Source organism: Littorina saxatilis, linkage group LG17, assembly GCF_037325665.1.
Source record: "Littorina saxatilis isolate snail1 linkage group LG17, US_GU_Lsax_2.0, whole genome shotgun sequence".
Taxonomy (NCBI): domain Eukaryota; kingdom Metazoa; phylum Mollusca; class Gastropoda; order Littorinimorpha; family Littorinidae; genus Littorina; species Littorina saxatilis.
The window spans coordinates 52324358-52339605 of record NC_090261.1 but is presented as its reverse complement, the minus strand read 5'-3'; the positions used below and the strand labels follow the sequence as shown (position 1 = coordinate 52339605).

The window sequence follows — 15248 nt, the reverse complement described above, 5'->3', positions numbered from 1 at the left end:
CCAGGCAGCCGCGGCCGGGATTCGAACCCTCGACCTTCCGATTAAGAGGCCGACGTCTTACCACCACGCCACAGCGCCTGTCCGTTTCACATGCAGATTTAAATGCAGGAGTCTCGGACAAAGCAAGAATGAGCTCTAATGCCAGAAGTTACACATTCTTTCTACGTTTCACAGCCAGATTAATATGCAGAACTTCCCCAACAAAGCAGGGATGAGCTCTGAAGCCAGAAGTTACATATTCATTCTACGTCAGTTTTATAAGCAGATTTAAATGCAGACGGACCGGACCAAGCAGGGATGAGCTCTAAAGCCAGAAGTTACATATTCATTCTACGTCAGTTTTATAAGCAGATTTAAATGCAGACGGACCGGACAAAGCAGGGATGAGCTCTGAAGCCGGAATTTACATATTCATTCTACGTCAGTTTTATAAGCAGATTTAAATGCAGACGGACCGGACAAAGCAGGGATGAGCTCTAAAGCCAGAAGTTACATATTCATTCTACGTCAGTTTTATAAGCAGATTTAAATGCAGACGGACCGGACAAAGCAGGGATGAGCTCTAACGCCAGAAGTTACATATTCATTCTACGTCAGTTTTATAAGCAGATTTAAATGCAGACGGACCGGACAAAGCAGGGATGAGCTCTGAAGCCGGAAGTTACATATTCATTCTACGTCAGTTTTATAAGCAGATTTAAATGCAGACGGACCGGACAAAGCAGGGATGAGCTCTGAAGCCAGAAGTTACATATTCATTCTACGTCAGTTTTATAAGCAGATTTAAATGCAGACGGCCCGGACAAAGCAGGGATGAGCTCTAATGCCAGAAGTTACTCATTCGATCTACGTTTTACAGCCAGATTAAAAACGCAGAAGTCCCCAACAAAGCAGGGATGAGCCGAATAGCTTCTTGTTAGCAATACACAAAGGCCGGAATTCCAAGGGCCGTAACCCGCTGTGTCGTCTTGCTCCTCACACCGCTCAGTTATTCGATTATGTAAATGTTCGTTCCTACCCTCGTATTTTGTTGTCCCTCGTCTCTCTTTCACCTTGTTTCACCCCTGCTGGGGCCTGACGGGGCAGGTGCAAGTATGGCAATAAACAGCACTGTACATGTTACGACTTACATTGTTCTGGCCTGATAATTCCAAACACTTTGCATGAAGGGGTCTAATCTGGCGTATGTTTTTAATGTTTACTGCACTCCCCCCTCCCCAGCAAATTCGGCAAAAAACAGCACTTCATAACTCATAACTCATAACTCATAACATTTTATTGATCCAACAAAGGAAATTAAATTAGTCATCAGCACATATAGGTCATTAATTAATAACTATAAAAGAATAAAAGAAGAAAAGAAGAAAACCCATGATATAAAAATACCCTTTTTTCTTGCACACCTGACACACCGACACACCAATACACATGCATACATACCTACATACATACCTACATACATACCTACATACATACATACATACATACATACATACATACATACATACATACATACATACATACATACATACATACATACATACATACATACATTCCATGTTAAAGTGTAGTTAAGAACATCACAGTAATTATATCATTGTTTGGATTAACAGATAAGTTTTTATGTAAATGATGATAACAACAATCCATAATTAACGCTATTGCACTACCAAAGAAGAGACCAACCAAACACATAAAAACCAATAACAGTAATCATCACATGTTGTTACTTACATTGTAAACTCTGTTCGACTGCAAGTACGGCAGTAAAACGGCACTGTATGTTCATTTTCATTTGCAGTAAAACTGCACTGTATGTTCATTTTCATTTGCAGTAAAACTGCACTGTATGTTCATTTTCATTTGCAGTAAAACAGCACTGTATGTTCATTTTCATTTGCAGTAAAACAGCACTGTATGTTCATTTTCATTTGCAGTAAAACTGCACTGTATGTTCATTTTCATTTGCAGTAAAACAGCACTGTATGTTCATTTTCATTTGCAGTAAAACTGCACTGTATGTTCATTTTCATTTGCAGTAAAACTGCACTGTATGTTCATTTTCATTTGCAGTAAAACTGCACTGTATGTTCATTTTCATTTGCAGTAAAACAGCACTGTATGTTCATTTTCATTTGCTTTAAAACAGCACTGTATGTTCATTTTCATTTGCAGTAAAACTGCACTGTATGTTCACTTTCATTTGCAGTAAAACTGCACTGTATGTTCATTTTCATTTGCAGTAAAACAGCACTGTATGTTCATTTTCATTTGCAGTAAAACAGCACTGTATGTTCATTTTCATTTGCAGTAAAACTGCACTGTATGTTCATTTTCATTTGCAGTAAAACAGCACCGTATGTTCATTTTCATTTGCAGTAACACAGCACTGTATGTTCATTTTCATTTGCAGTAAAACAGCACTGTATGTTCATTTTCATTTTCATATTCATTAACTCCCAATTTGGGTCGCTTTTTTCCACTAGAAAGCAGGGTCGCACCACCCAGGTGCGTCCGTGTTTAGGTGTAATCAGCCGCCTGCACTAATGGCAGAATGACCGAGGTCTTTTACGTGCCTTGCTTTACTTTTTCAATGACAGTCGTTGTTTACTTCAATGCTTAGCCTACTATTCTCTCATGTGCCATATGTCAGTATGGACAAACGCCGGTACTGAAAGATGATATGACGATGAACAGAATCGAGACTAGATAGCTCAATGTATAACGTAGTCGTTCACCGATTCACATTCATTTAGTTCATTAACATAGTTACGGAGCAGTTTAAAATAAATCATCGTTAATGCGTCTAAGTAAAAGTTCAACGAGTATCCCTTGAACATTCTTGAGGTTAAATTGGCCAGGAAACTTCTCAAAATGACTTCTTCACTACTGTGACTTCTTCTTCTTCTTCTTCTTCGTTCATGGGATGAAACTCCCACGTTCACTCATGTTTTTGCACGAGTGGATTGTTGCGTGTATGACTGTTTGTACCCCGACATTCAGGCAACGTACACCGATTTTGGGGGAAGCATGCTGGGTATTTTCGTGTGTCTATAACCCACCGAACTCTGACATGGATTACAGGATCTTTTCCGTGCGCACTTGGTCTTGTGCTTGCGTGTACACACGAAGGGAGATAAGACACTAGCTGGTCTGCACATAAGTTGACCTGGGAGATCGGAAAAATCTCCACCCTTAACCCACCAGTCGGCCGCGGCCGAGATTTGAACTCACGACCTTCCGATTAGGAGGCAGATGTCTTATCCACTACGCCACTGCGCCAGTCAGTTCTATAACAAAAAAACACACTTATTAAAACAAACCGGCCTGGCTACTTTCTAGGTACTGTTAAAATAATTTCGTAAGGGGCACCAGTGCCAACAGGCTAAATTGACTGATTCAGCATTAAGTTGTTCATTCTGTACAGAACACAGCAAGGCTGTCAATGTTTGGTATGCGTCCAAGGTGAAGGGTCCAGCCATGCTCCCATTCCGTGCAAGAGTCTGGAAAGGTCTGCACTGATGTGGTGGTAAAACTGCCAATCTGAAACACAATTATGAGGCAGAGCGCTATTTAAATATCTGATAAACAAAGGGAAGTATAAGCCCTTTAAATCGGAGCTTCCCAATTAAAAGAGCGCATAGCCCATAATTATGAGCATACCACATGTGTGATAGAGTAAGTGAGTCCTTTATCGGTAAAACAGATAGTTTACCTGAGACGGAAAGCATCTGTATCGAATCGGACCCTTTCAGTAGCAGAATGTTGCGCACAGCACCAGGGGCGGTCTTTTATCAGTGCACCTGTGCCGTGCTGACGGGCTATCTTTCTATGGCAATCTTTCGTCAGCGCAGTGGGGAAAAATCTATCAGTGTTTGTCTTCAGCCTTTATCTTCTCTCTTTGTTCTCCTCCTGTCCCTTGCCGCTCTGCCGTATATCCTCTAGCTTTGTTCTTTTCTTTTTATGGTTTTTCCCCCTCTCTATACTTATGTCTGTCTGTCTGTCTGTCTGTCTGGCTGTCTGTCTGTCTGGCTGGCTGGCTGGCTGTCTGTCTGTCTGTCTGTCTGTCTGTCTGTCTGTCTGTCTGTCTGTCTGTCTGTCTGTCTCTTTCTCTGCCTCTCTGTCTGAATCTGCATCTCTGTCTCAGTCCGCTGTAACTGTCTGACTGTCTGACTGTCTGCCTGTCTGTCTGTTTTTGTCTCTGTCTCCCTCTCCCTCTCTCTCTCTCTCTCTCTCTCTCTCACACACACACACACACACACACACACACACACACACACACACACACACACACACACACACACACACACAATCATATACACACACACACACACACACACACACACACACACACCGCTTTCCCCCTCTTTTTAAAAACAAACAAACAAACAGTTCCGTCTCTTTCTGTCTATCTTTAGGCTAACTCCAGGGGAGATTATATTTGAACACAAGCACATACTGACAGCCAGCCAGCCAGCCAGCCAGCCAGCCAGACAGACAGACAGACACGCACATAGAAACATGCATGCAACGCTAGCTACTTACATGCTCGTCCACACCCACACACGAACGCAGGAATCTTAACTAATTGCGCGCGAGTGGCTTGATCGCTATGTTAACAACCTCCCTGGATAAACAGTGCCAACGTTAATTGTATCAAAGGCCAATTAAAGTCACTTTCCATCGTGTCGGAGTATGTTCCTTCTTGCAGATATATAGAGCCATGGCAGCTTCTGGGACCTGTTTGGGATGTTGCTTAGTTGCCTTTTCTTTGCCAAATGTACAAAAAAAGATCGTAAAGAGACAATATTATTTCGTCTTTATGTAATTATTAAAGTTTTTTAGTCTAAAATGTTGGGCAATATATTAGGAATTTTAGGGAAGTCATTAACTGGCGTACCTTTCTTCGATCGTCAAAAAATTTGGCAGCTCTGCAGAAACGACGGCAGCATTTTTGGCGGTTTGACCAACGCCAAACTACATCCGTTGGGCCACGATAACGTTCTGTAATTTTGTTGGGATCTGTTCTCTGTGGTTTTATTCTTTTTTTTTTAGGAGTACGCTGCAGGTGTGCACGTGACCATTATGATTACTAAGCCGCATTGGCAGCTGCTGCATTCGGGACATGCAGGTACGATTTAAATAATCAGCTGTTTACTTGAAGAATCTTCTCGTTCATCCTCCCTGAGTCTTGTGCTTTGTGTACAATGATAATGGTGACAATCAGTTTCAAACTCCAAAACATTGAACAATCTTTTCAGACTTCGGATCTGTGAAAATGACCCTACAATGTCGTACGTACTCGTGACTGTAGCGAAGGCACAGTTGTTCGCTTCCCGCGACAGTACCCAATATTGACGGACTGTCTGATGATATCTTCTGCTATGGTCTGTTGAGACAGTGATATCAAAATCGAGACTGGAGGTCGAGATTTTGATATCACTGTCGAAACAGACCAATAGCAGAAGATATCATCACACAGTCAGTCAATGTTAGATATATTGCTAATTCTCTGGACATTTTGTATTTACTGTAAAGAAATTACAAAAGTATTTGTCTCAGTTTTGGCTGTTCCATATCCCTCCCTCTGATTATTATTTCTTTTTGTTCACTCTTTTCTTGTACTTTTCAGTATTTCAAAATGTCTTTTCTTTCAAAAAGTCTCTTGTCACTTGCTCAACTAAATTCTGGGATCATTACATTGTCATATATATTTGTTTGTTTTTAAATTCAGGTGTTTTTGTTTTTGAAGTGGGGAAGCAATAAAGAGGTCGTCGATATCAAAACTGATATCGACGGAAATGCCGTCGATATCACTTTTGCACTGAGCTCAGTTTTGCCCAATTGACCAATGGAAATCCACGTAACATATGAAATAGCAATATTGAAGTCTATTGGTGCTGTGAATAGGCTTTTTTTCTTTCAATTAGGTCTTTTCAGCACAGCCTTTCTTGCGTTAGCGACCATATTTACCTCCACAGATCTGTCTAGATAGGCATATACACATGTGACCCTCCACCACGAAATGAGTCGCATGTCACCTCGCGCGGTTTTGTGCTAGGCTTAATATAAGTCCGGGGAGTGTCTGGTAACAGTGTGAGGGTCACCTTAGTCGCAGGGTTATAACTCAAACAGTTTTCGCTCTTTTCTAAAACGGGTTTCACCACTGGATAAAGCATAACAAACTCTTTGTGAAAATGTAAAAATATGAAAATCATGCAAAGGTGACATGCGACTCATTCCGTTGGTGGAGGGTCACATTATGAGAAGAACACCCTTCCACTGGCATACACTTGTGTATCTCGTCAAAAGCCATGAGGGCGTAAAGCGCGAATAATAATATTAACCCATATCTTGTCCTTATCAAGAGGCGAAATGTTAAGCCTTGTGGGACATAAAGCATGACTCTCCCTTTCCTTTCCTTCCACTGGAGCGTATACCAACAATCCACAGCCTGCATGGCTTCTTCGTGTACACAGTTACATGTTTTTTATTTTTTATTTTTTTTTTTTAAATTTTATTTATTTTTTTTAAACCTGCGCAGCTCTGGACCTTTCCAATCGATCACAAGTGGTTTTTATTTTTTTATTTATTTTATTTATTTGTTTTACTTTTGGGAAGACGCTTAAGCGCGCCCTTTTAATCGATAAACAACAACATTATTTAACACATTTGGTATCTGTATGTTTAACTGTACATTTTTATTGTTGAATTTATTTTGCAATTTGACTCATAAGTGTCACCAATGTTTTATTACAAATTTCGCACTCTGCACATCAAGCAGCCAGGCTGTAGTGTTCTGTATGTATCCAAGTACAAGAATTATGCTATCCAGTGTAAAAAGCCTGGACACATTTCTGTTGCGACCGCTTCCAAGGGAAGGAATATACCTTTAAAGGCCTGTTTAGATACACACAGCTTCACACATTGTTCTTGAGTTTAGTTTACACATTTTTTAAAAATTATTATCTCACAACGTTCACAAAACAGTGTTTGTACGACCTGTTCACAAAATAGTTTAAAATATGGTGTTGGGAAGGAATTCCATGCACAGTTCCTGATTTGTCCAGGAAAAATACAAATTCTGGATTCGTACTATAACCTTCACAGGTACGGAGGTGTTATGTTACACGACCGTAAGCCAGAGAAGTATTTGCTCCACAGCTGGAGAGGGTGATATGCAGGTGTATATCCTATAATACGTATGGCTCATGATGTGTGCGAAGTGTTTTCAGTGTTGATTTTACCGGTTCAAGCCTCGAGACTATTCGAAGAGCAGAGTGGACCCAGACACAGACCCAGACCCCAAGAAACAATCGCTCTCTCTCTTTCTCTCTCTCCCCCTCCCTCCCTCTCTCTCCCCCTCCCTCCTTCTCTCTCTCTCTCTCTCTCTCTCTCTCTCTCTCTTTCTCTCAGACGCAAAACCAGACAGAGAGACAGAGACAAAGACAGACACACACACAGACACGCACACAGACAGACAGGCAGGCTGACAGACACACAGACAGACACACAGACAGTGACTAACAGACACAGACACACAGACACACACAAACACACACACAAAATCACACACACACATACACACACACACACACAAACGCAAACACACACACAGACAGCCAGACAGCCAGCCAGCCAGCCAGCCACACACACACACACAAATACACACACACAGACACAGACACACACACACACACAGACAAAGACACACACACACACACACGCACACACACACATACACACACACACACACACCCACACACCCCACCCCCCCCACCCCCCCCCCCACACACAGCAAGTTGTCGGAACGGTAGCTGTTTAGACCTGGCTACTGTTTGATCGGCGCGAGACGAGTGTTTGAACTTTGCTAGTATAGCGAGAGTGATGGCAGGGGCCTTGAATAGGGGTGTGAAGTAGGGCTACGAGTGCCTTGGAGTGGGCTGGAGAGCTGTTGCCGGGTGGCCACAAAGGGGTGGAGAGGGTCCAGGTGTCAACTAACATAACTTTAATAGCACAGGTGTCACAGCCACTATAATCCACCTGGGCTTCTTCAATGCGCGTTTGATGTCCTTCGCTATGTACCTGTCCTGTGGTCTTGTCGTGCTGCGATCTTCTGTCTGGGGACACTGTCTGATCTCAGGTTGTCCGAGTCTGTCTGTCTGTGTGTCTGTCTGTCTGTCTGTGTCTGTGTCTGTGTGTGTGTGTCTCTCTGTTTCTGTCTGTCTGTCTGTCTCTCTCTCTCTCTCTCTCTCTCTCTCTCTCTCTCTCTCTCTCTCTCTCTCTCTCTCTCTCTCTGAGGGTTGGATAAAAGAGGGATACACTCTTTGGTTGGATGAAGAAAAGCATACATGCCTGTTTACTTGCTTATCTATTATCCTCGTTGCCATCGTCTGCTGGTCGATGTGAATGCGTGATGTATTGTGTAAAAAATTCCATCTCACACGGCATAAATAGATCCCTGCGCCTTGAGTCCGAGTCTGGAGATACGCGCGCGATATAAGACTTCATATAATAATCGTCTCTATAGCAGTTTGTCTGTCCTTTATGCCATTTGTGTTTTTCTATTTGTTTTCATTTGTCTCTTTCTGACCAGCTGTTCTTCTGATTCTGTTATTCTGTCTCCCCATCTTTCTCTTTCTGACTAGCCTCTCTTCTGTTTCTGTTTGTCTGTCTTGCCATCTTTCTCTTTCTGACTAGCCTCTCTTCTGTTTCTGTTTGTCTGTCTTACCATCTTTCTCTTTCTGGCTAGCCGCTCTTCTGTTTCTGTTTGTCTGTCTTGCCATCTTTCTCTTTCTAGCTAGCCGCTCTTCTGTTTCTGTTTGTCTGTCTTGCCATCTTTCTCTTTCTGACTAGCCGCTCTTCTGTTTTGGTTTGTCTGTTTTGCCATCTTTCTGGCTAGCCGCTCTTCTGTTTTGGTTTGTCTGTTTTGTCATCTTTCTCTTTCTGACTAGCCGCTCTTCTGTTTTGGGTTGTCTGTCTTGCCATCTTTCTCTTTCTGGCTAGCCGCTCTTCTGTTTTGGTTTGTCTGTTTTGCCATCTTTCTCTTTCTGGCTAGCCGCTCTTCTGTTTTGGTTTGTCTGTTTTGTCATCTTTCTCTTTCTGACTAGCCGCTCTTCTGTTTTGGTTTGTCTGTCTTGCCATCTTTCTCTTTCTGGCTAGCCTCTCTTCTGTTTTGGTTTGTCTGTCTCGCCATCTTTCTATTTCTGACTAGCCGCTCTTCTGTTTCTGTTTGTCTGTCTTACCATCTTTCTCTTTCTGGCTAGCCGCTCTTCTGTTTTGGTTTGTCTGTTTTGCCATCTTTCTCTTTCTGGCTAGCCGCTCTTCTGTTTTGGTTTGTCTGTCTTGCCATCTTTCTCTTTCTGACTAGCCGCTCTTCTGTTTCTGTTTGTCTGTCTTGCCATCTTTCTCTTTCTGACTAGCCGCTCTTCTGTTTCTGTTTGTCTGTCTTGCCATCTTTCTCTTTCTGACTAGCCGCTCTTCTGTTTCTGTTTGTCTGTCTTGCCATCTTTCTCTTTCTGGCTAGCCTCTCTTCTGTTTTGGTTTGTCTGTCTCGCCATCTTTCTCTTTCTCACTAGCTTCTCTTCTGTTTCTGTTTGTCTGTCTTGCGGTATTTCACATTCTGACCAGTCTTTCTTCTGCTTATGTTGATTTTCCCAACATCTTTCTCTTTTTTATTCGTTGTTCTCCGATTTCCGTTTGTCTGTCTCGTTAAATATCAATTTCTAACTAACTAGGCTTCTTCTGTTTCTGTTCGTTTGTATTGCCATCCTTGAATCTCTGACTAGGTAGTCTTCTGTTCCGGCGTGTTAGTGTGTCTCACCGTCAGTGTTTGTACGACCTGTTTTGTTTTTCTGTCCCGCCATCTGTCTCTTTTAGACAAGCTGTTTTGTTTTTGTTTTCTGTCTCGCCATCTATATCTTTCTGATTTGCTATGCGTTGTATTTTTGTAATTTTTTCCTCCAGTAAAACCTATTTTGCTTGTTGCTCTTGTCGCCTCACTGTAACTGCCGTTCTGCGATCTCAAAATGATCACTTTTGATTTGCTGTTTTTGTTCTTGTTTCTGTATGATTTAATTGCTCTTTTTGCCGTAGTCTTGGGCTCATCAATCTTGTTTGGGTTAATGTTGAGGCTTCAATAGCCCTTTAGCATTCTCTGTGTCTCCTCTCTTGTATGACTGTTCTTGTGGCTTATTGAATTATTCTGGACAAACTTTTCTTCTTCTCACGGGCATCTCTCTTGTTTTGGGTGTTATTCAGTAACAGACTTTCATTGCCCCCCCCCCCCCCCCACCACCACCACCCAGGCCCCCCTCCCCCATGCCCTCATTTCAACTGCTTGTTTGCATCTTTAGGCTCGTTGTTGTTGTTGTTGTTGTTGTTGTTGTTGTTGTTGTTGTTGTTGTTGTTGTTGTTGTTGCATAGTTGAATTGCCTTGGGTTTGATTTGTTGAGGTCACCACTCTTGATATTTTGGCACCATTTGTTTGTCCCTCTGCAGTATTAGATCCCCCGCTGCTGTCGTTTTTGCGCACGTTGAATTGCCTTCCCTTGAGCTGCGTTGTTTGGGTCACCAGCCTTGTTTGCTTGTACTGGGAGGGACAGGTCTGTTTAACGTGTGCGCCACCCCGCATTCACAGGTGCGCTGTCCGTTGGCCTGTCGTCTGCAACGCCTGAGCTTTGGTTTCCATTCCTTTCTCCTTTTCTTTGATAGAGGGAAAACCACACGCTGTCTCTTGTGGTCGACACACGTGCGATCTTCAAACTCCCACAGCCATCTTCCCCTTCCCCGCGCCCCCCCCCCCTCTTTCCTTCCAGGGTCGTCCCCCCCCCCCCCCCTCCTGTGCAAAATTGCGGAAGAAAATACAAGCAAATAAACGTACAAACAAGCAAATAAACGTACAAACAAACAAACAAACAAACAAACAAACAAACAAACAAACAAACTGCGCATTATTATTTGTCTGTTGTGTAGGCCTATGTTAGTTGGTCACGTCAAAAACCAAGGGGTATAGATGCTTGAGAATGCTTTGTATTGCAGAATCAAATAAACAAGAAAGGTATGCTATTTATATTTGTAACCAAAAAACCCCGTTACGTTAAATTGATCTTCGACCCAGCGGTTTTATTTTGTTATAAACACACCGTTCCAATAACATACCTTACTTGGTTTTTGGCTCACGTAAGTGTAGCCTATGCGATGGTAAACTTTGTCTGTCTGTGCGTGTGTATGTGTGTGTGTGTGTATGTGATAGAAACTTTAACATTTGAAGACGTCACATTATGGCGTAAGAGGGTTAGACGTCACGCGAAGGAATTACTGAAAGTCTCGGTCATTGTTATTTTGAGCGGGCCGAGACTAGTTGGCAGTCGTGTCCCTGTAAGTAGGCTACACATGCAGACAGACAGATCTAGATCTAGTGTCTCGCTTTCTTGCACAGTGTCACCTATGCTTACTGTGTGTGTGTGTGTGTGTGTGTGTGTGTGTGTGTGTGTGTGTGTGTGTGTGTGTGTGTGTGTGTGTGTGTGTGTGTGTGTGTGTGTGTGTGTGTGTGTATGTGTGTGACGGAGTGATTGAGTTTGTGTTACTGTTTGTCGATTTCTTACGTGAGCCTTGAAGGCTTCGCCTCTTGTTTTAATTCTGAATTTTGGAACGTTGGCAGTCGATTTGTGTTTGGATGTTTGGATTGTTCTATTCATTCACCTATCTTGTATTTTTAGCCTTGGTTCTATATAGAACATTAGCGATCTCTTCTGTTTTGAACTTCTTTCTATTCTTGATCTTCTTCTTTTGTGTGTGCGTGTTAGTTGATTGGCATGTGTATACGTTCGCGTAAAGCCTTAACCCTTTATCAATCGTTGCCGTAATGACGTTTGACAAGTGTTTCAGGACTGGGGTCAAACGTCATGTTCTACATTATTTACCTCTTGTTTTCTAAGTCACCATTGTCCAGAAATGCCCGTCCTTGCTTTCTCATTGTCATTCATTAATTCTGTTTGTGTTTTAAAAATGTGTACTTTTAGCTTGGCAGAGAGCTTGATGCCCAAATAAAAAGTACGAAAGAGCTTATTCAATTACCCTAGAAAAATGAATATTTACTTATCTCATCTTATCTGATCTTATCGTATCCGTTTAGGACGGAGGTTTACGCCTAGTTTGAACTGGTATGCTTGCGCGAACCCGAAGACCATTCGAAGATTTAAAGCATGAGCTTGTTGTCTTGAAAACACTCCCCTTTAAAAAATATATATATATGTATATATATATCTATATATCTATATATATTACAATAAATAAATAGGAACATTTTAAAAAAATTGAAATCAAATGTTTCATTCATCAAGCAAACAGTATGCTCTCACGCCGCCCCGTCCCAGCACTCACTGCAACATCCACCCCTCAACTTCCTATCTCAATATTGACCATGCCGAACTATTTATGTGTGTGTTGCAGAGCCTGTTCCGGTCACTACGGGCGTCCAGCTGCTCGGTGGACTGCAGCACGGCTGTGGTGGATTACGTGTGCGGGACGGACGGCGTGACGTACACGTCACGGTGCGAGCTGAAGCGTGCCAAGGAGTGTGACGGCAAGCGGGCCGACGGCTCGCGGGTCAAGGTGCGGCACAAGGGCAGCTGTCCGGGAGGTCGGTCCCCGACACATCTCTCTCCTTCTTTCTCCCCGCTGTTGACTGTTGATGATTTTGTCTGTGTGTGTGTGTGTGGGGGGGGGGGAGGGGCGGGATGTTTGTGTTTTGTGTGTAGGTGTGTGTGTGGGGGGAGTATGTGTGTGTGTGTGTCTCTCTCTGTCTGTCTGTCTGTCTGTCTGTCTTTCTCTCTCTCTGTATCTCTCTTTAGCTGTCTCCCTACTGTGGATGATTTGGTCTTTTTTGTGTGTGTGTGTGTGTGTGTGTGTCTCTCTCTCTCTCTCTCTCTCTCTCTCTCTCTCTCTCTCTCTCTCTCTCTCTCTCGTGTAACTTATGTCTGATTTGAACGTCTCTTCTCTATTATCAATAGCCCTGTCTGTTGATGGCCAGTTCCGTTTACTAAACATGCAATTTCGAATTTCAAACCTAGTTGTGTCTACCGTCGCTTCTATCCGTTGACAGTTATTTATTCTCTCATGTCTCTCTATTAAATATTGACGTGTCTGCTGTCACTTCTCCATTTATATTTGTAACCCTTTGACGTGTGTGTCTATTGTCTTTGGCCTTTTCTGTTAGGTGACACCTATCTGTGCTGCTGTCTGTTAGGTGACACCTATCTGTGCTGCTGTCTGTTAGGTGACACCTATCTGTGCTGCTGTCTGTTAGGTGACACCTATCTGTGCTGCTGTCTGTTAGGTGACACCTATCTGTGCTGCTGTCTGTTAGGTGACACCTATCTGTGCTGCTGTCTGTTAGGTGACACCTATCTGTGCTGCTGTCTGTTAGGTGACACCTATCTGTGCTGCTGTCTGTTAGGTGACACCTATCTGTGCTGCTGTCTGTTAGGTGACACCTATCTGTGCTGCTGTCTGTTTAAAAGTACGTTTTGTCACGTCCTTCTATTGGCATTCAGTCTGGTTAAACTTCATATTGTCCTTATGACGGGCGCAATGGCGTGGTGGTAAGATGCCGGCCTCCAAAGCGGAAGGTCGTGGGTTCGAATCCCGGCCGCGCCTGGTGGGTTCCGAACTTCCAGGTCAACTTATGTGCAGACCTGTTAATGCCTTATCCCCCTTCGTGTGTACACGCAAGCACAAGACCAAGTGCGCACGGAAAATTAATACCCTGTAATCCATGTCAGAGTTCGAATGGTTATAGAAACACGAAAATACCCAGCAGGCTTCCTCCGAAAGCGGCGTATGGCTGCCTAACAATGGCGGGGTAAAAACGGCCATTCACGTAAAAATCCACTCGTGCGAAAAAAACCACGAGTGTACGTGGGAGTTTCAGCCCACGAACGCAGAAGAAGAAGAAATATTCTCCTTATCCCACTTCTCTGTGTATAATTTCTATCCACTGTCATGTCACTGTCTGACACTGACAGTCATCGTTGTGTAGAGAAGTTCGGGAACTAATGCGCGCTGTGTTACGGACTCACTGGACTTTCACTCATGGACACAACCAGATGACATCGTGACACTGAACAGCAGATTACTGGCATGGCATACTTTATTCCTCTGCTCGCTTCCCTCCTCTATCCTTAGCGGATTATGACTTTATTCAGTTATTCTGCAGAAAAGACACATGCTGGAGAAAAACCGTTCTTTTCTGCAGCATTTCTGCATAATGTCATCTTTCGCCGAAGCAGCGTTTTTTTTTTCTGCAGCAAAACATTTTACTGCAGTAAAATTGAAATCAAGAATGCTGCAGTAAAACGGTGCTGTTGTTTTACTGCAGAAAACCTGTTTACGTTTTTTCTGCAGCATTTTGTACTGGCTCTTGGCGGGTTATGACATTATTCAGTTATTCTGGAGAAAAACCGAAATGCTGGAGAAAAAAACTGTCTTTTCTGCACAATTTCTGCATAATGTCACCTTTCGCCGAAGCAATTACTGCAGTAAAACAGTTTTTCTGAAGCATAACGTTTACTTGGTTTTCTGCAGCATTATTGCGATTAACCTTTTCTTCAGAATAGTCTGTGACAGTTTTTCTGGAGAAAAACGAACGACCTTGTAAAGTAGCGTTTGTATTCGTCGCCCCCTGGGATAGTATAATAGTGTGTTCCGCAGTGTACCAATCAGAAGGCGTGTAGCATCACAATGGCGGCCGAACGTGAACAATTTCTGAAGCAAATCGAACACGAATGCGTTCGTCTGGGAAAATGTGACAATGTTGCTGACAGGTGCCATTGTTTAATTTGAAACTTTGAACTTCCGGCGGAAAGGAAGTCAGACAGACAAAATACATTCGTGTCACGCACAACGATTGGCCAGTAATTCTGGATGAGTCCATCTCTCGACAGAGGGGGGCTCGCGTGCTCCAACATTATAATGAGCCAGTACAAAATGCTGCAGAAAAAGTGTAAACAGGGTTTCTGCAGTAAAACAACAGCACCGTTTTACTGCAGCATTCTTGATTTCAATTTTGCTGCAGTAAAATGTTTTGCTCCAGAAATACCCGTTGCTTCGGCGAAAGATGACATTATGCAGAAATGCTGCAGAAAAGACAGTTTTTCTCCAGCATTTCTGTTTTTCTGCAGAATAACTGAATAATGCCAAAATGCTGAAGAAAAAGTGTAAACAGTTTTTCTCCAGTAAAACAACAT

At 42.8% G+C, this 15248-nt stretch overlaps 1 protein-coding gene across 13 annotated transcripts in view; it reads left to right on the top strand.

Annotated features, from left to right (window-relative positions):
• LOC138953887 (SPARC-related modular calcium-binding protein 1-like) overlaps positions 1-15248 on the top strand; it is a 98407-nt gene that overhangs the window by 44157 nt on the left and 39002 nt on the right. For all 13 annotated transcript variants that reach the window (XM_070325853.1, XM_070325854.1, XM_070325852.1 and 10 more), the window contains exon 2: positions 12454-12643. In XM_070325853.1, coding sequence (XP_070181954.1) covers positions 12454-12643 — 190 coding nt within the window. The remainder of the gene's footprint in view (positions 1-12453; positions 12644-15248) is intronic.